The sequence below is a fragment of the Pipistrellus hanaki genome, assembly GCF_964339955.1.
Source record: "Pipistrellus hanaki genome assembly, chromosome: 7".
In the NCBI taxonomy this organism is placed as follows: domain Eukaryota; kingdom Metazoa; phylum Chordata; class Mammalia; order Chiroptera; family Vespertilionidae; genus Pipistrellus; species Pipistrellus hanaki.
The window spans coordinates 10,500,288-10,523,987 of NC_140509.1; the positions used below are offsets into that span (position 1 = coordinate 10,500,288).

The 23,700-nt window shown below is 55.4% G+C and overlaps 1 protein-coding gene across 3 annotated transcripts in view; it reads right to left on the bottom strand.

Annotated features, from left to right (window-relative positions):
- Nucleotides 1-3,908: 3,908 nt before the first annotated feature.
- The window catches only part of LRFN2 (leucine rich repeat and fibronectin type III domain containing 2), a 176,246-nt gene continuing 156,454 nt past the window's right edge, over nt 3,909-23,700 (bottom strand). For all 3 annotated transcript variants that reach the window (XM_084890270.1, XM_084890271.1, XM_084890272.1), the window contains one exon: nt 3,909-7,185. In XM_084890270.1, coding sequence (XP_084746396.1) covers nt 6,198-7,185 — 988 coding nt within the window. In that variant the 3' untranslated portion in view covers nt 3,909-6,197. The remainder of the gene's footprint in view (nt 7,186-23,700) is intronic.

Sequence of the window (23,700 nt, forward strand, 5' to 3'; positions counted from 1 at the left end):
GTCTCCTCAAATTCAAGGTTCACATACCAAGATTAGGCTTTCTACATGAAACCCAGAAAACTACGTTTCTCATCACTCCGCAGCTCTGCAGGCAACTCCAGGCCAATCCAGTTATTAACTGCTGCTCACTTGCGGAGACCTGGGCAACTTAGCTTTGCCAGTGGCAATGGGGTAATGCCTGCCTCATTGTGTTGTTTTGATACTAAATTGAGGTGATCTATATAAAGTTCTTGGAACAGTGTGTGGAACATAAGAAACTCTCAATGAAAGTCAGCTATTATTATCAAATTCATGTTACAATTCAATATCCACTTGAAAAATGCCAATCCTCTGGCAACCTAAGGAAGGGAAAAGAACTTTCCTGCAATTAGTCTGTGTAGGAAGCCAAACAGCCCATCCTTCAGGGAGAGCAGAATTGTATCCTGAGAGATCCCCAAGAAAAGGGTGGAGAGAGTGTGATGGGGGACCCCAGGAAGGGAGCATTGAGGAGTATTTGGTATAACTGAGAACTTAATTCTCTTCTTCTTTGTCACATTCCTTCTCAAATGGTGAGCAAGATACCTGCAGGGACCAGGACATACCCAGGTCAGTAATGAAGGGGACAGAGGTGGGGCTCTGAGATTTTCTTCATGAGAGAGTGGGAACAGTATCGGGAAGGTCACAACAGGTAACAACCACAGCTGGGGGGACAGGGGACATCGTGGATGTGACATAGGGAGTCCAGGGAAAGAAAACTCACCCTTGCAAAGTATATAGATGCTAGAGATGGTGCTGGGTGTGCCAGGAGCATCAATAAGCACATGTTACAGAGGAGGTGGCAAAAGAAGGGGGCAGCCATCACCACCTCACCAGATGGGCAGCTGGACAGAGAGGCCAGGCTGTGGGAGGCTGGACAGTGGGCTGACTGGGTGTGGGCCAGATAGGTTTGTGGTTCCTGTGGAGATGGGTAAAATTCCAGCTTCACCCCCTCATCAGTAGGAGCCAAGCCGGTAACTGCAGGATGCACTGACATCTCAGAGAGGAACTAGAGACGAGGTCTTCCTGGCTCCAGCCCCAGAGAATCTCCTGCACAAGGTGGTGAAGGAGAATACTATCAGGAGCCATTAGGCTGGTGGCTACAGGGACCAGATACTCAGTTATCTCAATAAGGAAAATCAACCCAGAGCTTGCCATCCAGGCCCATTTCCCTGGAGCTGGTGAGCAGAAGAAAGGTGCCACACATTGTCTGAGATGGAGACCTGGCACAGCCACTGTGCCTGTGGGAGAGGCTAAAAGGCTAGGACCACAGGGCATGGGGCAGTCAGGAGGCAGGGCCAGCTCCGCTTTGCTCTATTGGGAAGCTCATCTGTTGCCTCTGCTAGAGGCTGCAGCAAAGGGAAACCAATGAGCCTTGTAAACACGGGCTGGCTGTGATCTGGGTAACCTTAAATGAGGTCATGGAGGCTCAGAAATTAAGATCTCTGGTTTAAAGACTCAAAAGCACAAACAGATATTTTAAAAGGAGAAGGAGGCACTGTTCCTTCTAGACGTCCGGAGAGCAGTCTGGACGGGTTGGATTCTATTGTAACTCTGAGGGAGGAAGCGCAGGCATTTACCTGGGAGAAGCCTTCTTGTCACCCAGATCTTCCTCGCTGCCCGTGCATGTCAGGGAATGGCCGGGAGCCCAGGGTGACATGAGAACTGTGCTCGGTCCTGACTGCTGCCTGTTCTGAATAGTGTGAATTTCCTCCCAGCAGCAGTTCGCAGAGACCCCAGCGGCTGCAAACACAGAGGAGTGCCACCAGCTCGCTAAGCCCCGAGACCTTCATGGCGACACGCTGAGAACAGAGAATGGAGGGCTCCGCAGTGCCGGGCTGCACTCGGTGCCAGCAAACATCAATGCCACAGGCTCCGGGAGAAAGTCACTATGCGTTTTGAAAGGTCTGAATCTAAGGCAGCGACCTTCCCCTTACCTGGCTGGAAATGATGGCCTCAAAAAGGCAGTGCGTGTGTTTAAGTTCTTTGGGAATGTCAACGCTATTATGATAGGAAAGTGAAAAAACATCTCTGAGGAAAGCCTGAAGGACATGTCATTATTAAGAACTTGGAGACGGGGGTGGGGGGTGGGGGAGTTACTTTTTATAAAGTTTAATGATTCAACAGGCTCGGAGTGTACGTGCTACCTGCTCCTGCAATAGACCAGAGGTCAGCAAAGAGGGGCTGGGTGGGCAAACGCCTTTCCGGATGGGGACAGGGTTTTGGAGTCAGAAGAGGTGGGAGATGGGCCTGGTCATGGCAGCAGGCTGGTGTGAAGCTTCCTAACTTTTTGATTTTTTGTTCATCCTCACCCAAAGATACTTTCTCCATTGATTTTTAGAGAGAGTGGAAGGTAGGGAGGGAGAGAGAAAGAGAGAGAGATTGGCTGCCTCCCACACACACCCCGAGCAGGGCCTAGAGATTGAACCTGCAACCCCGGATTATGTCCTTGCTCTGGATTCAAACCCATGACTCTTCAGTGCATGAGCGGATTCTCCACCCACTGAGCAACACCGGCCAGGGCTGAGGCTTTTTATCTTAAAGGGATGAAGTTGCAGGCTATCAGGACAGAGGGAACAGATGAGGCTAGAAGATTAGGAGAAGGGATGACCAACAGAGTAGTCTGGGTAAGGCTGTGTGAAACCTGCAGGGAGCGTCCTGGCCAAGGAGGGAACGTGCTACCAGCCAAGAAGGGCCAGAACAGCCAGTGAGGACACAAGGAGCCACTGAAGCCCTTCAGGAGTCAACACTGAGACTCTGACCAGACCTGGAGGTCAAACCAAGGGCTTCTAGGCCGAGCTATGCATTTGCATACGTCAGCCTGTGTGAACTGCCCTCTGCAACTGGTTGAAGGGAGGAAGAAAGGTTAGCAGAGGCAGCACTGATATTGTGGACAGACCTAAGGCTTTGTAGCCAGACTTACTGTGTGACTTTGGGCAAGTGACTTAACCCCTCTGAGCCTAAATCCTTTCATTTGTAAAATCGGCATAACAATTACGTAGAGAGGCTGCAGTGAGGATTCAGTAAGGAATGCATGTGAAACCCCAACACAGTCCCGGAAAACGCAGGTGCTCCCTAACTGCAGTTCCTTCCCAAAAGCTGGGCTTCCGCTTCCATCATTGTATGTCTAGAGCTGCGCTGTCCAATGGGGCCTCCAAAAGTGGCTAGTCTGAACTGAGACGTGGCATCCGTGTAAAACATACAAAACTCTGTGCTACAAAAGTTAAATGTCCTATTAATAATTTTGTAGTGATTACGTTTAAATTATAATATTTTGGATATATTCAGTTAGATAACATGTATAATGAAAATTAAATTCACCTGTTTCTTAAACTTGCTTTAATGTGTCCACAGAAAATGTCAGATGCCCCTGTGGCTCCCACGTCATGCCTATTGTTCATGCTGATGTAGACGTGAGATGAAAGCAGGCTGGGAAGCTGTGTTCCAGAAGCTCATTCCTGTCTACACTTGGGGTTTGTGCTTTGGGCTGGACTGTGTCCCCAATAAGAGGTCCTTAGTGCAAAAGTGCCCTCCAGGCTCAACCAAAATGGGTGGAAGGCTCGCGTGCGCCCCTAGTGGCTCAGTGTGGTGGCGGCCCGAGCCAGGAAAGAAGAGGCAGGTGATATGTGAGAATCTGTTACCAGGTGGGACAGGCGGGTAGCTAGGGATGGCTAGTCTGTTTTAACCCGGAGCTTCACTCCAGATCCCTCTACTGCTCTGTACTCCGGAGGACGGCCTCACTCTCTTTTTTACAGGTTTCCATCTTATACGTGAACTTGACAGGGAGCAGGTTCCCGCCAGGCAGTGACAAACAGGTGTGAGGGCAAATGCCACTGCAAAGCCCCCTTCGAAGACCACAGCATTGCCAGAGAAATGGACAGCAGACACTCACAGACACGAGAATGCTCTTTGTTCTGTCTCCCAAGAAGTGTGGTTGGTTGGTTGTTTTTAAAACTGTACATTTTACTGTACATTTTTTTTTTTTTTTTTTTTTAGCAAAGGAGAAGATTGGCATTTGTATTCTGACCACAGAATGCTTTCCAAAACTCCAAATCAGAAACATGACAGACACACGCAAGTACATATCATGTCACGACAGAGCTCCGAGCCACTGATGGGAACAGACATCGGGTTCCCCTCCCCGTGTCCACCACGTTCCCTCAAGTGTCTGAACCCAAAGGCAAAAAGAAAGGTGGTGTTTGGGGCCACTTCTTCAATGGCTACATTTTGAAAGGCTGAGTGAGAGAGGTGCAGAGGAGAGGGAGAGGAGGAAAACGGGGCAGGGGAGCGGGAGGCGGGAGACAGTTCAGGTCCCGTCTGTAGGTGCCTCGTGAGTGGGAAATTCCCCTGTGGTCCCAGGAAGAGACTGGCCTGGTCTGTGAACGACCTGACAGGGACGGGGAAGGCAGAGTCACAGGAAGAAGAGAGTGAAAACAAGAGGCAGAGGAAAGGTAAGATGGGAGGGTGGAAAGGAAGGGTGAAGGCATGGGGTTCGGAGGCTCCTGGGCTGGAGCCAGAAGGCAATCCTGCATAGACAGTCCCCACCCTCCTCTGTGCTCTGGGCTGGGGTGGGGCCACAGCTTAGCTCCAGGCCTGAGCCTATCAGGACTTTGCAGCCCCAGATAGATTCACCTGTGTGCTCTGTCTGCTGTGTGGTTGGCAAGTAGAAGGAGGGAGAGGGACAGAGAGGCTAGAATCGTGGCAGAGGCTTGGGAGGGGAAGAATGAGTTGGGGAGACAGTGAGAGGTAGTGCGTTGGCAATGCGGAGAGGCCTGCAACAGAGGCCCGGAGAGACAGATGCGGGCAAGTCCTTCAGAGGCTCCGAGGGCAGTCTCTGTGGGAGGGTGGGGTTGACCCCACCTGGAGGAGCCCACCTGCCCCTCCCATCACCATCGTGTCATTTCCACAGACGGATTCTGCTCAGAGCTGGCATCCATGGAAGGCCCTGTACCGCCCCCCAGAGCTAGCTGGGGGACAGACTCGAGACACAGAAATGCCCTGGACAGGATGCAGGCCTGGGAACAGATGCCCCGCCCCCAAGAGGAAGGTGGCCTTGGCCTCTGTGCTGACGTGGCCACTCGCTCACAGTGTGACCTTGGGCAAGTCCTTCTGTTCTGGGGGCGGGGAGAGAGGGTCATGGAGATGATGCAAGCACCGCTTCCAGCTTCCAAACTACGGCACTGAGAAGGCTCAGCTCTCCCTGTGAAGCCTCCAGGATCCCCATACCCAGCGGGATGGGGAGGGGCTGCTCTTCCAGGTTGTGTGCCCTGGGGCGCCGAACTGGAGCCCTCACATTTAAAGCTCAGGAGTTCATGCATCCTTGAAACTGGAAAAGAACAGGAGGCCTGGTGCAACCCAGTGTTTTGTGATTCAGAGGACTGAAGTCCAAAGAGAGTTTTCAGTTGGTTGACTGGGTGGTGGCTCTGGGCCCCTGACTCAGAGCATTGTACTATGACAACCCGCCATGCCACATGCTCATGGGGACTTCCTGTCCCAGCTCCCCCCTGAAGAGGCACAAATCCCAAAGGAACTCCAAGAGTTTATATCCCTCAGGCCCTGAGCCTCAGACCCCCAGCCCCTCTCCTGGACACGGGGAGTCCAGGGAGCCGCCTGGGGTTTAAGCTGATGTGATGGATGTGGACAGCCATGTTTGAGAACAAAGGAAGCTGCGTCAGTTATGGGGGTCACTCAACCCTCCAACTGGGGGACAGCTGTGAGTAATAAAGGGTCTCCCCCAAACACGTGTGGAACCAGCATCTGCCCCTTCTCTCCACATTGGCAGTGACGGCCATGCAGGGCCCTGGCACTGGCTTTCAGATGGAGAGCGAAGTCCCCGTTATCTGTGTGAGTGAAGAGGGGTGCTTGGGAAGTGGGAGAAAGTAAATTAAGCAATAAAAACAACACTGGAACCGGAAGCAATCAAAGCACTTGCTTAGACGCTGCATTTGTGATTGGAAAGGCTTCAGCCTTTCCAGACCCTCAGGGCTCATCTGACACTTGGTGGTCAAGTCCGTTCCCTGAGCACACCCTGCGGGGCAGGGGTGGGGCAGGCCTGGGAGGTGCTGGGGGAGTCCACTGCGGGACTCAGCTGTCCCTGGATGTAAACATCACCATGGAAACGCCACAAAGACTTGCCGGTAAAGATTCCCCTTCCACCTGCAGGAGGAGGAGGACACCGGAGCCTACACCGTGCTCTCCATCACCCACTCGGAGCTGCCAAACGTGCCCCGGGCCCCCACAAGGTCACTCTCCTCGAAGGGCAAGAGCATGCCATTGACAGAGAGGCTGCGCTTCGTCCAGATGTTCGAGACCCTCCGAGGGGGGCTGTAGCCACCCGGGGCGCCCCCTCCTGCTGCCACCGCTGCAGCTGCGAAGTCCCCCATGTCAAAGGAATGGCTGCGTTTGGCTTTGCATTCCAGGGGCAGGGGGAGCAGGCTCCTGGCCCGGGCCGCAGGGGGTCCCAGCAGCGGCTCTCGGTCCGAGTGGTGGCCCGTGGCCGGTGTCCCAGACCCTCTCCCGCCTGGAGTCCTGGAGTCCAGCAGCTCCTCCCTCCTCTGACTCTTGAGGTCCAGGGAGGCGAAGGCCCCCATGAGGCGGTCAAGGTTGGGCTTGGGGCGCGGGGCAGGGGGCGGGAGTCTCCAGGGGCCCCGCCCCAGCGCCCCGGCCTCCCCACTGCCCAGGGAGCTGGAGGAGGAGGAGTCACTGCCGCGGGCCAGGCTGGGGCTGAAGTCCAGCAGCTCATTGCGCACCACCACCTTGGGTGGCCCCGGGGCTGGGGCGAGGGCCCCGCTGGGCACTCCGCCCACAGAGGGCAGCTGCGCCCCGTTGGTCTGCGAGTGCACATTGCTGACCGCGGTGGCCCCCATCTTGCCGGGGGCGGCGTCGTGGTTGCAGACCTTGTAGCGCACCAGGAGGATGATGATGAAGACCAGCAGCGTGGCCACGATGATGCCGCCGATGACCAGGATCATGGTGCCGCCCAGGATCTGGCTGTGCATGGACTGGCACTGTGGGTAGTCGGCCTTGGTGAAGAACTGGGCGCAGCCCACGATGTTGGTGGCCGTGAGCGTCGTGGCAGTGTCGTCCCACATGGCCAGCACGCACAGGTCATAGCCCGTCCCGGATACCAGGTTGTTGACCACAAAGGCCTTGTTGGAAGCTGGGATCATCCTGGGGGGTGGGGGGACACAGAAGGGAGCGATGGAGGGACAGCATAGTGGTGGGGGTCAGAGACAGAAACAGAGGGGGATTGACACAGGACAGGCAGAGAAGTGGGGGTGAGAGAGACAGATGGACACAGGGACACAGTATGAGGCAGCTCAGGAGGGGGCAGGTGAAGAGTCAGGGAAAGAAGGGGTGGGGTGGAGAGGAGGGGTGGGCAGTGGAGGGGTAGGCAGCGGAGGGGAGCATAGGACATAGTGAAGGAGTCAGATGCGAGGAGAGGACCCAGGTAAGAACCGGGAGAGACAGGCAGAGTGAGGGAAAATCAAGAGCAGGCGTGCCAGAGGGACATGTCCACAGATACCAGCCGTCCACGTGGGAACCACCGGCAGAGGTGGGAGTGGAGGCAGGTGAGTGAAAGCAGAGGCAGGGAAGGAGTTTAGAGATGGAGGCACAGAGAAGAAAGCAGAGCGGGCGGAGATGAGGGCGGAAACACAGGGAGGGCAGAGGGAGACACAGAGGCAGAGGTTAAAGGCCTGAAAAGCAGCAGAAACTAAACAAAGGGACGCCCCTCCTGCCTCCTGCCCCAGCCCCGCTTAGCTTCTGCCGCGTCTGCTGCAAACATCCCCGAGGCTCCTGGGAAGGGGAGGGGGTGAGAGTCAGGTCGGCCTGGCCCTGGGCCAGCCCACCTGAAGGCTCGGTCCCCCCTTGCCTTCGTCAGCATTGACGAAGCCTCCTCTCGGGGATCCTGACAAGGCCCTGACCTCAGGCCTCGGCCATGCTCATCTCCAGATGGCCGTCATGCCTGGGCAGGACGGTGTGCCAGCAAAGTGGGGGCGGGGCAGTGTTGAAGAAGAGAGAGTGATCCTGCTTCCCGGAGGGAGGACTGTCCTCCGTCACAGCCATAGCCTGCGGGGCGCTGGGATCTGCAGAAAGAGGTGCTCTGGCCGGGGAGGCCTCCCAGGGCCCCTCCACCCAGGGGAGGGTCTGATGAGCAGCGGTGTCCCCACAGTGGGGCCCATCCACAGTAGCCTGGGCTGTTCCTATCTGGATGCCAACCCTGAGCTCTGAGCCCTCGTTCAGGTATCACACCTGTGCTGTTTCCAGAGGAAGCCTGCTCTATCCATATACCTTCCTGCGGATACACATTGTCCTCAGCCTGAGGGTGCCGGGGCCCCTCCACAGCCTTCACAGAGCCCCCTGCTCCTGGGGGCCCTCCACTCTCCTGCCTCTGCTCTTCAAGGGCTCCATCAGCAGCCGTCAGCTCCTCACTCCCAGAGCCAGGCAGCTTAATTGAGACCTCAAATATGAAATTCCGGGGCTGAGAACTTCCGCCAGGGAAGCCCGTGTGTGGGAGGGGAGCTGACAGGCAGGTATTGATGTCCTGTCAGCATAGCCAGGAGCTCTGCCTCCCTCACCTGCCCAGCCGCTCTGCTGGGGACGCCACATGGAGGGCCCTTCGTTCCCCCCTCACCCTGAGCCCATAGCTACAGAGCTAGGGGCGGAAGAGGCAGGATCCAGCCTGAGCCTGTGGACACTGCGGAATCCAATGCTCTCATGTCAGGGAAGCTGAACGCAAAGACTCAGAGAGGCTAAGTGTCTAGCCCGAGGTCACACAGCTGAACGGCTGGCGTGGGGCAGTTAGGACTTTAACCCCAGCTTGTCGTTCCATAGCCTGGGATTGCTTCACCCATAGGACAACCAGGAGCATCTTCCTCATCTCCCTGAGAAGCTGCCTGCCTGCGGCCTGCCAGCCACCTCCTTCCCGGATCAGCGCTCAGTGGCCCCTGGGCCTCACACTCCTCCCCCAGCAGGTCCCCGGCCTGCAGGCCATCTCTGGGCAGAGCCACAGGAGCCCTCTGTGGCCAGTGCTATAGGCTCACTTCCCTCCCCTCGGGGTCACGTTGCACGTTAGAGAGGCCGAGGCCACCACACCCAGAACAGTGGCAACTGCCCAGGGCAGCTGGGGGCCAGGCTGTCAGTGCCCTGTGCAGGCATAAGGGGACAGACCCAGGGACAGGAAGCAGACATAAGGGCACAGATCCAGGCACAGGAAGCAGACATAAGGGGACAGACCCAGGGACAGGAAGCAGACATAAGGGCACAGATCCAGGCACAGGAAGCAGACATAAGGGGAAGACCCAGGGACAGGAAGCAGACATAAGGGGACAGACCCAGGGGCAGGAAGCAGACATAAGGGGACAGATCCAGGCACAGGAAGCAGACATAAGGGGACAAACTCCAGGGGCAGAAAGCAGACATAAGGGGACAGACCCTGGGGCAGGAAGCAGACATAAGGGCACAGACCCAGGGGCAGGAAGCAGACATAAGGGCACAGACCCAGGGGCAGGAAGCAGACATAAGGGGACAAACTCCAGGGGCAGAAAGCAGACATAAGGGGACAGACCCTGAGGCAGGAAGCAGACATAAGGGGGCAGACCCAGGGGCAGGAAGCAGACATAAGGGGGCAGACCCAGGGACAGGAAGCAGACATAAGGGGACAGACCCTGAGGCAGGAAGCAGACATAAGGGGGCAGACCCAGGGACAGGAAGCAGACATAAGGGGACAAACTCCAGGGGCAGAAAGCAGACATAAGGGGACAGACCCTGGGGCAGGAAGCAGACATAAGGGCACAGACCCAGGGGCAGGAAGCAGACATAAGGGCACAGACCCAGGGGCAGGAAGCAGACATAAGGGGACAAACTCCAGGGGCAGAAAGCAGACATAAGGGGACAGACCCTGAGGCAGGAAGCAGACATAAGGGGGCAGACCCAGGGGCAGGAAGCAGACATAAGGGGGCAGACCCAGGGACAGGAAGCAGACATAAGGGGACAGACCCTGAGGCAGGAAGCAGACATAAGGGGGCAGACCCAGGGACAGGAAGCAGACATAAGGGGACAGACCCTGAGGCAGGAAGCAGATATAAGGGGGCAGACCCAGGGGCAGGAAGCAGACATAAGGGGACAGACCCAGGGACAGGAAGCAGACATAAGGGACAGACCCAGGGACTTGAAGAAGACATAAGGGCACAGACCCAGGGGCAGGAAGCAGACATAACTTGCAAAGCTGGCACCCAAGCCCAGGCAGCCTGGTCTTGTCCACTGAGTCACCGCACTCTGCCCCTCATGGGGCACCAGCAATGTGAGAGCAGGTCCATTGGGGATGGGGATGGGCCACTTGTTTATTGAACCTGTGTATGTGACACGGTTGCCACATTCTGTTGCATTTATTGTTCACAACAACCTCAGGATCCAGGAGGTGAACCACGGGCCCAGAAATCATCTCACTGTTTAAACCGTCTTCTCTTAGGAAGGAGGGCCTGATCCTAATCCTTATGCTAATACTAATGCTAATATTAATACTAATGCCAATGCCAATGCTAATACTAATACCAATTCTAATACCAATATTAATGCCAATACTAATACTAATAACAATAATACCATACTAATAACAACACCAACACCAATACCAATTCTAATACTAATACTAATACTGATACTGATACTGATATTGATACTGATACTGATACTGATGAAGAGGAGTAGTTAACACTGAGGCCTGACTCTGTGCCAGGCAATTTCCTGAGCTCTGTAAGATCATTAATACTCATTAAATCCTCCCTACAGTTGGGGACGTTGTTCCTGTTGCTATCCTCTCCCTTTTATGGATAAAGAAACTAGTGGCACTCCAGTACGTGGCAGAGCTGGGTCTGGGCAGGCAGCCTGCCCGCAGCACCTCTGCTCCTGACTGCTGTGCCACGCAGCCACTGCCTGATCTCTACCCTCCACAGGCCACTGCGAGGTCTCGGCCTGGCCTCTTTCCCCCTTGACTCCTACTCAGGGAAATCATGCCACAATGGAGCACAGCTGGGCTGTGCTACCAATGATGATGTGATAGGGCTGACCCTTGGCACCAGGGGTGAAGGGTCAGGCTTGGAAAAGCCCCACATAAGAATTAGCCTTTAGAAGAAAGCTGCTCCCGGTCCCTGTGTGTGTATGTGTGTGTATGTGTGTGTGTGTGTGTGTGTGTATGTGTGTGTGGCAACCAGGTGGCTCAATACAGCCTCTGGCAGTCAAGTTTGCCTTTACAAATAACAGCACTAACCAGTGATGACATGCACCATGTGCTAACCTTGTGCTCCGAAGTTTACATGCTTTTCTCTCCCGACAGCCCTGAGGAGGGAACTCGGCAGCTCTCACTCTCTGGGAGCCCTGGTGGAGCTGAGGGCAGCTCTGGATCCCCTGGGACTCAGAGCCCACACACCTAGAAGCAGACAGCTCCCTCCTGCAGGCAGCAGAAAGACCAACTGCACAGAAAGCCATGTGAAATGGGCACTCCGTGTACTCCAGGACAGACCCCAACTCATCTCCTGCCCATGTGGTCTTGTCCACCCCCTCACGGGCCCCCACTGGACCAACCACTGAATCCCAGGCCAGATCTGGATCTTGAATCGACCTCCATGCCCACCCCCCCACCACCCTCTCCCACCCCCCGCTCCAGAGGGACCCTAAGACTTTACTTACAAGACGACTCATTACCAAAGGGGGCGGGGTAGGAGGTGGGGGACCATGAGGGAATGTGCGATAACTCATGGTTGGCAGCACTAGGCTGTGACCCTCTCTGTGTCTGAGCACACCAGGGGAGGTCACCAAACCCTACACCAACCGGATGCTGGCCCCTGAGCTGTCACTTCCCGGTCCATAAACAGGCGGTGCAGAAATGGAGAGTGAGCACTGAGAAAGGGGCACCGCCATTCGGCACTGATGGTGACATCCAAGGGCACGACCCCTTTCCTGGTTTATTTCTATTATATTCTTACAGGAGCACTGGGCTGCCCGGGAAGGGGGGGGGGAGGCAGCTCCAGCCCTTCACCACGTGCAGCTGGAGCAGCGCCAACAGGGCAGCGTTTTTTAGCAGGGGCACCATTGGTACATCAGCTGAGGGGTTCTTGGTGTGGGCGGCTGTCCTGTGCACCGAGAGTGTCTCAGCATCCCGGCCCCGCCCCACAGGATGCCAGTGGCATCTCCAGCTGTGACAACCAGAGGTGTCTCCAGGCCCTGCCCGATGTCCTCTGGGGGAGAATCACCCTGTGGAGACACATTGGTCTGGGGAATGCAGACGCGGGACAGGGCAGCCAGGGGCAATCTTACAGCTTGGGAAGCAGACACAAAGGACCCTGACCCCACTCTTTTCCCTCCACCCAATCCTCTGCTCCTGTTCCCAGGGTTGAGCCCAGCAGGAAGCCAGAGCTCATGGCTGCATACTGGCCACCCTCTCAGGGCACCCAGCAGGGTGGGGGAGGGGAGTGGACGGAGAGGCACGCGATGATCTCTGGCACAACACCCCCACCCCCACCCCCCCGGCCCCCGTCACAGCCTCAAATTATGAGAGGCTCCTTCCTGTCACACAAACTGGTGACATTTCTGTTAGCAGAAACCAGGAATTTTTATTTTGGGTTAAGCGGCTGCAATGTGTTCAATTTAATTAAGCTCACATGCTCTAAAACAAAATTTAAAACGGCAACCCCAAGACTTGCCCAGGGAAAACAACATGAGTGTAAGAGGCTGCTTCTGTGTGTTTTTTACTTGTGTTCCCCCCCTCCCCCCAATTAATGTTCATTTGGCATTTCTTCATTCAGTGTAACACTAGCAAACACATTTACAGATGACATCTACAGCTGATGCCAGAGGTTTAAGAAGACATCACAACCTACTGGCTATTCTACTGCTTGCTCTCAAACCCAGCTTCCTTTCCCTGCCCCATTGGAACTACATTTCCCAGGCCCCCTTGCCTGTTCCCAAGCTCCTTTGCCCTCAGGCTTCTAAGAGTTGGCCAGTGGAAGCCCTGGAGGAAGGCTAGAGGGTAGGAAGAGGGGAGGCTCCCTGCTGGCTCCTGAAAATTCCTCTATGATCCCAGTTTCCGGGGTTCTCCTCCTTCCAAATGGAGTTGGAGCTCAGGCTCTGGTCACACCATCTCTTCCATGTCCCTCCATCCTTGGCAGGAGTGCTGGGTGCTGGTGGCTTTGGGCTGTAGTTATGTCCTCATACTGTCCCCCCTGGCCGACCCCTCAGCAATGCCATCCCCCATACAATCCAACCCCAACACTGAATTCCTCCTTAGACAGAGAGGGTTCTTTTATCCCGACTGTATCCTGGGTGACACAAGGAGATAACAGTTATAGAACAAGAATATTCTACCTATTGCCCTATCCAGGTTGCTCAGTGGTTAGAGCATTGGCCTCGGAGCCAAGGGTCTTGGGTTTGATTCTGGTCAAAGGCATGCACTTGCATTGTGGGTTCAATCCCCACCCTCTGTCGTGGCACGTGAGGGAGGTGGACAATCAATGTGTCTATCACATCAATTTTCCCTCTCTCCCTCCCTCTGCCCCCCTCCTCCCTCCCTTCCACTCTGTGTGAAAATCAGTGGAAACATATCCTTGGGTGTGGAATAAAAGAAAAAAACAAGACTCTGCTGCCTATAATTTATCCTCTTCTCCCCACACTCTGGGAAAAGACTATCCTCACTTCCTGTCGGCAGCAGCGCATCATCCTTTCCTGGGGCCTTAGGAAGCCCTCTCTGAGTCCCTCCTCACTCCCCAACCACCCCTGGAGCCTTTGCACGGGGCAGCCCCCTTTCCTGGAAACCTCTGTCTCTCCTCCACCTGGTGACCTGCCCCTCCTTTGAGGCCTGACCCCACCCAGCCCCGCTCCTGGGCTCTCCTCCCACAGCCTCTGCCTTTGGTGAAGCCCTGGTCCATGCTGTGTCTCTCAGGAGGCCCCGCTCTGCATCCTATTCATCCTTGTATCTCCTTTGCCAATCCTGATGTCTGACTTGGAGTCACCGCTGAGCAAATATTTGCCCTGTGGTTGCGCAGTGAATGAGGGTGCTTTGTTAAACCTGAAGGCCTATCCATACGCAAGTAAGAGGCTCTTATTTCAGTCCGATGGCTGGCTAATGGTGACTCTCAGGCACCGCTGTGTGGAAGTTTTCACAGCACAGGCCTCTCTGTGAAAATTTCCACATGGCGGTGCCTGAGAGTCACCATTAGCCAGCCATCCCCGAGGTTCTATATCCCCGAGGGTCCCTGCAGGGGCTATGGCAGCATTTACGGATGTGATGTGGGTGTGTGGGGTGTGTGAGTGTGGGCGTGTACATGAATGTGTGTGTGTGTCTGTGGCATAGTGTGCGGTGGTATGTCTGTCTAAGTATCATTTGAGAGCTGAGTGTGTGTGTGTGTGTGTGTGTGTGTGTGTGTTTGTGTGTGTGTGTGTGTGTGTGTGTGTGAGAGAGAGAGAGAGAGAGAAAGAGAGAGAGAGAGAGAGAGAGAGAGAGAATGGGTGTTGTGTTCACATATATATGGTCCAGAAGGTTCTGACCCCAGGCAATGCTAGTCCCTGCTCTGCCCCTCTCCTGCCCCATTCCCTCCCGTCCCCCTGGGCCCCTTGTGACCTCTTCCAGAGACACCTGCAGGCCAAACCTGCTCCTTCCTAATTGCTACCATTGAAGGCGGTTGGGGCTCCCGGAATGGGAGCAGGAGAGATTTAGGAGTGGCCACCCAAAGCCTGTGAGCTGACTCCCAGGTCCACTCTCCCCTCTCAGAGGCATTCCCAGACTCCCTTGCAGGTCGGTACCCACGTGCTGACTCCTGGCAGGTGGATGAGGTGGCAGCAGTGTGTGCGACCGCTGGCCAGGCCTTCAGAGAGGGGAGCGCCTGCCTCTCCCCCTCCTTCCCCTCCGCTGGCTGCACCCCGGTGTGTGGCCCTCCTGGCCACGCAGAGGACAAGGTCAGGGAGGTGGATGCCTGGCGCCTGAGTTTGCGGTGAGGAGGGCTTCCTGACTAAGGGGTCCTGCTGGGCTCCTGGGACCGGGACTCAGATCCGGTTGTGCTTCGGCCTTTATGCGCTCGCAGTAATTAGCTCTTCTGACTAACACGGCCCCTGCAGATAAGACAGGGAACCTGAGGAGTCTGATACGCATGGCGGGTGACAGATAGGAGCCGATGAGTGTGTATTTGTGGAAGAATTGATGTCTACACAAGAGAGGCTGGTCTTATTCCCTGGAGTAGTCAGCAAATGCCACCTCTGTCATCTCAGCCTCCACCCCCTTGGCTGCCCCAGCACAGCCACTCCTCAGCTGCCTTCTCTCCCCTTCCCTCCCCCATCAGGAACGCACCAGAGCTGCCCACGGCCCCAGCCCCAATTTGTAGAGGGCCTGTCCAGCTTCCCCACCCCACTTCCCCGGCTCTGCACCCTCATTACTGGCTCTTCAAGACTCTCAGACTTGCCAAGCTCTTCGGCCGGATGAGACCTCAGCGCACGTGAAAAGGCCTCGTTAGATCCCGGCTGCCAGCCTGCCCTTTTCCTGAGAGCCCAGTGGGGCCGGCTGCTTCCCCTTCGGGCTGCGGGAGGGGTGCAGGCACGGCTGGTCTGTCTTGCACACCATTTATTGAGCTCTGACTGTGTGCTGAGCGCTTGACAGAAGGCCTCTTTGCTCCTGCACCCTGACTCTGAGGTAGGAATAATTACCCCACTTTACAGGAGAAACTGAGGCCAAGGCAGGTGGCTCACCGGCTCCAGTTCATGCAGGAACGTGGCTGAGCTAGTGCTGAAAGCCAGGTCTGCCGGGCGCGGAGCTTGGTCTCCCCGAGACAGCACTGCCTTGAACTGAACGGAGAGGAATCGGGTTCTAGCAGGAAGCAGCTCTCAGTGCCAGGCTAACTGCTTGATGGCGACTACAAATATTTATCTTCTTGCGATGACAGCTAACATTTATCGAACTCTTACTATTTGTCAAGCAGCTTTGAGTAGTCTGCATGTATCCACTCACTTAATCCCCACGGCAAATCTACGGGGATGGCCTCGCCCTGCCGGCAAGCAGAGGAGCCGCCCTCCGCACGTGGACACACTGAGGCAGCGCCCAGCACCCTCCCACAGGCCAGGCCAGGCCTGCAGAGGGGCTCACGGGAGGGGTGCTGTGTGAAGGAGAGGGTGCCTCTGAGCCAAAGGAAATGCACCTCTGATCCTGGAGATCCAGGCCTCGGGCCTTGAGGCCGGCAGCACTGAGCCAGCTGGACAGGGGGCGCGGGTGGCACCGGTACTGGCTGGGGCAGGATGGCATCCTGGCTTCACCCCCCCCCCCACCCCCAGCAGGACATGCTCTCTGCCACGGTGGGTCCAGAAGTCTCTCCCAAAAGACACGTGGCGACAGTATTAGTGAGTCCCTGGCTCATATTAGACAGAAAGTCAGTCCTCAGGGTGCCTCGCCCCCAGGCTGCCCTGCTTACCTCTCAGAGTGAGGACTCCCTGGTGACAGGTGAGGAAGTGCCTGGGAGGCACTGCCTGTGCCCCTGCCTCAGGTGTGGCAGATTGAGGGGGCGGGTGGGGGGATGGCCAGCCCCTGTGTGGCTGAGACAGCAGTGTCGTCCTCCACAAGAGGATAACACCAGGGGTCAGAGCTGATAGCAGGGTTCCAGGCCAGAACACTCAGTTACCAGCCCTGTGGCCTCGGCGCCTCTGTAAAGGGGAAGGGATGACAGGCCTCCCTCACAGGGTTGCTGTGAGGATGAAATGAGTCGGTTCCTGGCCCACAGTGAGCGCTACCTGTGCCCGTGACGGTCAGTGTGGACCAGCATGCAGAGATGCGATCTGGCTGTGTGTCTGGGCTCAGGCTGCTGCCCCGGCCTCCCCCAGCCCAGGTGCTGCTCTGCCCGGCTCACCAGAATGTCCGCCGGCTCCTTCCATTCTCTGCCACCTCCATTCACAGAGCACAGGACGTTGGGCTGTGAGGCCCGCCAGTCCCTCCCTTACAGGCTCTTCTGGCTGTCAGCACACCCCACCTCCTATTATCCCCCCTCCCCCCGCTCCCAGGGCCTGCCAGGCAGACCCCTCCTGGCGCAGAATCCCGGCTCACATGGGCTGTGGTGACAGCTGCTGCTTCCTCCAACTCCCCAACCCCACCCCACGGGGACACCCGGAACAAGGTGTTTCTTGCTTTAACACGTGTTGGTGGTTCCCACATTGCGTGCAGCTCTCTCAACCCACTGTGAGCCTTCCATCCTCCCCCGTTACCGCTTGCATTCCTCCCCATAGCTCCTCGGCACAGCTCCCAGCCTGAGTCCCCTCTCATCACACACCAGCGTGTCTTTGGCCCTCCTTGCTGAGGAGGCCTGAGCACAGGGAACCCAGTCAGACCCCACGTTCCCCCAAACAGACATCACACTTCTGGGAGGCCCCCCGGGAAGCTGCATCCCATCCGATTTCCACCAAGCCAGCGGACTGTCAATGGACCCGCCCTGGGATGTCCCTGGGGTGGCTATCCAGCCATCTGCCACCACTCTGTTCCCTCGAGTGGCATTTCCACCATGGCAGCTGAGAGACTCAGGGGAGCTCCCCACCAAGGCAGCGCGCGCTCTCTCTCTCTCTCTCTCTCTCTCTCTCATCATCATCATCATCATCATCATCATCCATGTCTCTATGAACATAGAACTTTTTCTCTGTATTTAACTGTCTGTCTTTAGCTCCCTGTCCCCAAGAACTGGGCCGGCAGGACTCAGGGGAAGGGAGTAGGCTTTGCCATCAAACAGGAATCTCTATGAAGGCAAGTTCTGCCCATGTGACTTGGGTTCATTTTCCCTCTCTCTGAACCTCAGTTTGCTCACCTGTAAAATGGGGATAGCAGTGCCAACCTCCTGGGCTGAGTGTGTGAAATAAGTATAGTGGGGTGGACACGGTGGCCCCTTCTGCTCCCCTCCCAGGCCCATTTGGTGCCCCGACGACTAGGATGATGACAATGACAGTTGTCATGTCTCTCCTTGAGGAGCTGAGAAAAGCCTGCTCAATAACAACTCATCACTTACAGAAAAAATGCAGAAGGTGTCAGACCAATTACACTAATGTCGCTGGAAACTGAGGAGTATGCAGAATAAAGAGTCCCCACCAGCCGTGTCCAGAACACACAGAGCCCAGTCCTTACACCCAGTGAGGAACCTGACCAGACAGCTCTGCCCAGTCTGCAGGTTTATAATGTCGTGAGGGCGCCATCAGGGGCAAACTTACCTGCAGCACCAACCTCCTCCCAATGCTGTCCCAGGCTCGCCCAGCTGCACACACACTAGCACTGGAGCAACACAGAGATTGCGGGGCGCTGTACACGGATCACAAGCAAAGTCCAGAGGTGGTCCGTGTCCCATAATGCCGCGTTCCGATGCATGTTACCGCATTCGGAAAGCTGGGGGATGTTGTGTGAAGTGAAGTAAGACAGACACAAAAGGCACGCCCTGTCTGTCTCCACTTGTGTAAGGCACCAGGGTGGTCACATTCACAGAGACAGAAGGAGGAGGCAGGGAGGGGGAGGGAGATGGGAGCTTCAGTTTGGGAGGATGAGAAAGTCGCGGAGATGGATGGTGCATAACACTGTGAATGAACTTAATGCCACCGGAATACACACTTAAAAATGGTTGAAACAGTAAAATTCATGTTATGCACATTTTAGCAGAACTTTCAAAATGGCACAAAAATTCATCACCAAGCAAATTCTGCCAGGCGGGCAGGAAGAACAGAGGCTGCTGGAAATACATTTGTCGCTCAGTCGCCCTCGGCAGGGGCTTGTTGGTCCTGCTGCCCGTGGGCTTAGTTGGCCTGTGAGATTGGGGCTGCTAGGCAGCACTGGGGAGGGCCAGGGCGGGGGGAGGGAGGGTGGCCCCTGGTCATATGCCTGTCTTCTGGGCTGAAGAACAGGGCAGTTCTGGAGCAAAGTGTGGCACGAGTCAAATGCTCTGGCAAAGAGGTCAAGGAAAATAAAGCGTGGTGGTTCATAGCGTCCGCATGGTGCCAGAGGGGCCTGGGTTCAAATCCTGCCCTGCCAATGACCAGCTGTGTGGCCTGAGACAGATTGCTAAGCCCCCTCTGCCTCAGGTACTAGGGATTCTGGGATCCAAGTGGAGGACTGTTGTCCGGATTCTGAGGGAACATGTGTTAAACACTTGGCACAAAGCCTGGCCATCAGTGAGCGAACACTAGGTTTTGTTTCAGTGACAATGGCCCCTTACACAAGAAACCAACCAAGATGAGATGAATCCTTTGCTCATGGCATGGATGCGTTTTGGGGACCTGCCTTTCCCGCAGTCATAGCCCCCTCCTCTGTCCCATCAGAAGCTCCCTGAAGAAATGAATGGGATCAGCCAACGGGCTGAATTAGTGCTTTGGTGACAAAAGCTTACTGACTGTGGGAAGTAGGTAAGTCACCCTGCATCTCTGGGCCTCACTCAGCTTTCTCGCCTGCAAAATGGGCTAATAATATTGGTCACATGGCATCCTAATGGAATTAAATACCATATTTGTTCAGCAATGAGTTCAGTGCTTGCAATGTGTTTATGCAGAGAAAGCAGCCATGGTGACGTTGGATTTGGTGTCTGAAAGACCAGGTTCAAATCCGGGCCCACCACCCGCCACCTGAGCCATTCTGAACAAGGAGCTGGCCTCCTCGGAATCTCAGCTCTCTCATCTGTCAGATGGGAGTGATAACACTGAGGCCCAGGCCATGGGATGGCTGGGGAGACCTGCACAGAGGTGTCTCCTTGGACACATATAGGAGATAAAGCGCTCACAGATGGGAACTGTCATTTTTCATAACGGGGCATTCAGCACATGCATGAGCGAGTGACCAAGACACCAACAGGCACGTCCCTGAGGGCTGCTCCATGCTTCACGCCTGGAGGCCGGACCCACGGGAGTGGCCTGCTGACACCCAGTGCGCTGAGCTGCGGGGCACTTGCCCATCGCCTTCCTCATGGGCAGACAGAAGCCCTTCCCGCCGGTGGTGAGGAGGCCCCTGCTCAGCAATTCCCTGGGCTATGCTTCTGCAGCTTCTCCCTGACTCCAGGGCCTCTCCGAGCAGCTGGCCAGGAAGGGACTCATCGGGCTGGGGACAGGCATGACCTTGGTGAGAGGCCTCAGGTGGGCAGTGGGGAGGCTGCTCTGTCCCACCAAGTCAGGGCTCTGACCACATCCCGACCCTGGCACCAGAGGGAGGGAGGACGGTGGAGCAGAGCTGTGCCCACCCTCCAAATACCCTCAGGTCCAAGCAGAAGGGATAAGGCTCTGGGCCTGGCTCTGTCACAGACTTGATGTGTGGCTCTGGGCCAAACACTTTCCTTCTCCATGTTTCTGTGCCCAATTCCACCAAAGCATCACCCCAAGGGAGTGGGAGGGGATGACAGGAGCAAGGGGGTACAACAGCAGGGCAGGCGGGGCACAGCCAGCAAAGGGTTGAGGGAGTTGGGACAGCGTAGGATCTGACACCAGAGTGACCTGGGCTCTGGGCTTAACTGCCCACGCACAAGTTCCTGGTCTCACCTGCAAGACTCAATTTCCTGGGGATTCAGTCTCGTTTGTAAAAGCAGTTTGCAAACCCAATTTCCAGACACGTGTGAGGATTAGAAATGATGCCCGCCTAGCCCCGGCACATGACGCAGGCCCAATAAGTCATGGCTGTACGGCAGGCCATTGCAGAACGCCACTTCCTCTAACGTTCATGAGGTGCTGCGGGGACTTAACTCTTTATTTATATCCGTTTGCCTGCGGGGAAATCGGATTGTCATTAGGCATCATTTCATTCATTGCAGAACCCGTGGACAATGTGAAGCGAGGGCTTACTGTACGTGGTGAATGTTTACCTACTTTTTCACCTATCATCTGCCTATCTGCCTGTCTGTCTGTCTATTGGTCATCTGTCCATCATTATCGTCATCTTTTTTGTAGTGAGCTCTAACACCATCCAGCCCCCGTCTCCTGGCAGGATCTCTTGCAGTGGCAGGTGAGCTGCCTGGGGGCACGGGTTGGTTGCCTTGGGGTTCAGGGTCTCTGTGCAGAGCAGCAGGAGGAGCCTCACTATGGGGTTTTCCTGTTAGCCAGGAGCTGCCGGTGAGGCTGGCCTCGCCCAGAGGTGCCTGTCCTGGTTTTGACTGAGAATAACTAAAAATAGCATTTTCACTCTCTCCCCCTTTCCTAGCCCTGTCCAAGCCGAGGACAGCCAGCTCCCATGGGGACAATCAGCACAGAGTGGAGCCGCTGAATGCACTCAGTGTCCCTGCAGGATGGCCACGTGGGTCTGGGATCCCAGTGTGGACATAATCATGTGAGTCAGTCACATGTGAGTAAACCACATGTGAATCAATCATGGACACTCACATCTGTGCTTTTTGGAAGTCTCTCCAGCACTATGCTTGGGGGTGGACCTGAGGACTCAGGACTGGCCTCTCTCCCGCTCCTGGCCTGGCTGGGGAGAGGCCATGCCGGGACCACAGGGAGCAGGGTGAGGAGGACTGCTCCTGTCCCTCCCCACCCAGGCAGGTGAGGATGAAGCCCAGCAGGAGCCATTGGCCAGCGTGTGAGTTCTGTGGGTGTGTATGAGTAAGTGCCCATTGGCCAGTGTGAGTTAGTATAGTGTGTGTAAGTATGAGTGTGTCTATTTGCCATTGAGTGAGTATAGTTTGTGTGAGTATGAGTGTGTCTATTGGCCAGTGTGAGTGAGTATAGTGTGTGTGAGTATGAGTGTGCCTATTGGCCAGTGTGAGTGAGTATAGTGTGAGTATGAGTGTGCCTATTGGCCAGTGTGAGTGAGTATGGTGTGTGTGAGTATGAGTGTGCCTATTGGCCAGTGTGAGTGAGTATAGTGTAAGTATGAGTGTGCCTATTGGCCAGTGTGAGTATGGTGTGTGTGAGTATGAGTGTGCCTATTGGCCAGTGTGAGTGAGTATAGTGTGAGTATGAGTGTGCCTATTGGCCAGTGTGAGTGAGTATGGTGTGTGTGAGTATGAGTGTGCCTATTGGCCAGTGTGAGTGAGTATAGTGTGTGTGAGTATGAGTGTGCCTATTGGCCAGTGTGAGTGAGTATAGTGTATGAGTGTGCCTATTGGCCAGTGTGAGTGAGTATAGTGTGAGTATGAGTGTGCCTATTGGCCAGTGTGAGTGAGTATGGTGTGTGTGAGTATGAGTGTGCCTATTGGCCAGTGTGAGTGAGTATAGTGTGAGTATGAGTGTGCCTATTGGCCAGTGTGAGTGAGTATAGTGTGTGTGAGTATGAGTGTGCCTATTGGCCAGTGTGAGTGAGTATAGTGTGAGTATGAGTGTGCCTATTGGCCAGTGTGAGTGAGTATAGTGTGAGTATGAGTGTGCCTATTGGCCAGTGTGAGTATGGTGTGTGTGAGTATGAGTGTGCCTATTGGCCAGTGTGAGTGAGTATAGTGTGAGTATGAGTGTGCCTATTGGCCAGTGTGAGTGAGTATGGTGTGTGTGAGTATGAGTGTGCCTATTGGCCAGTGTGAGTGAGTACAGTGTGTGTGAGTATGGTGTGCCTATTGGCCAGTGTGAGTGAGTATAGTGTGTGTGAGTATGGTGTGCCTATTGGCCAGTGTGAGTGAGTAGAGTGTGTGTGAGTATGGTGTGCCTATTGGCCAGTGTGAGTGAGTAGAGTGTGAGTATGAGTGTGCCTATTGGCCAGTGTGAGTGAGTAGAGTGTGTGTGAGTATGAGTGTGCTTATTGGCCAGTGTGAGTGAGTAGAGTGTGTGTGAATATGGGTAGAAGCAATCCTGGTGTGTGAGCAAAGCCGAGGGGAGGGTGTTGGCTGGAGGCTGTGTGTGAGCTCTGCAATGAAGTGGGCATCTGAAGGAACCTGTGTTCTGAAGAAAATGTCCTCACAGGACATTGATGGGTCCCTTCCCCGCCCCTGCCCCATCTCCTAGACTCTGCCCCTCTCCATCTCTGCTGCAGCCACCCTGGCCCTGGCTGCTCCTCAGACACACCCCAGCCTTGGGCCCTGGCCTTGGCTGTTCCCTCTGCCTTGAATGCCCTCCCCACAGAGCTCTGCTTGGCTCACCTCCTTCAAGTCTGTGCCAAGTCTCCCCTCAGTGAGGCCCGCCCAGCTCACTCTGTAAAACTGCCATTTGCCCACCACTCCGAGCCTGGCCCCGAGCTGCTGTTTCTTCTTTGCAGGGCAAGTATGGCCTCCCCACACCTCTGTTAACCTCTGTAACTGACTCATTTACTAGGCCCAGTCCTCACAGGACAAGGTTCTCTAAGTTGTTTTGTTCTCGGATGCATCCCAAGCACCCGAGTGGCAGCACTTACTCATTTCGCAGCACATCTGCCTCTGGTCTCACATTTGTAACATGAAGATGAGAATAGAAGCCATCCACTACACGGATTATTGAGCAGATTCAGTGAATGGATACTGTGAGGGCCGAGAACAGCGCCTGGCACCTAGGTCAGTACTGTCAGCTGTTATTACCACCACCACCCCATCATAGCCTGGACCCGAGAGTTAAGTGAGTGACCCATAGGGAGGCTCCAGCACGGGGCAGTCAGACGGGTGGGAATGCCTCATAAACATTTCTCACCTCACGCCTGCCCCAGCCCTTAAGTTCCCAGGAAGGAAAAGCCCTGGCCTTCCCCAGTCCTGGAACCCATCTTTCTGAATGCCCTTGGGGTTAGGAAATTGGTAATCAGAACATTTATTACTTTTC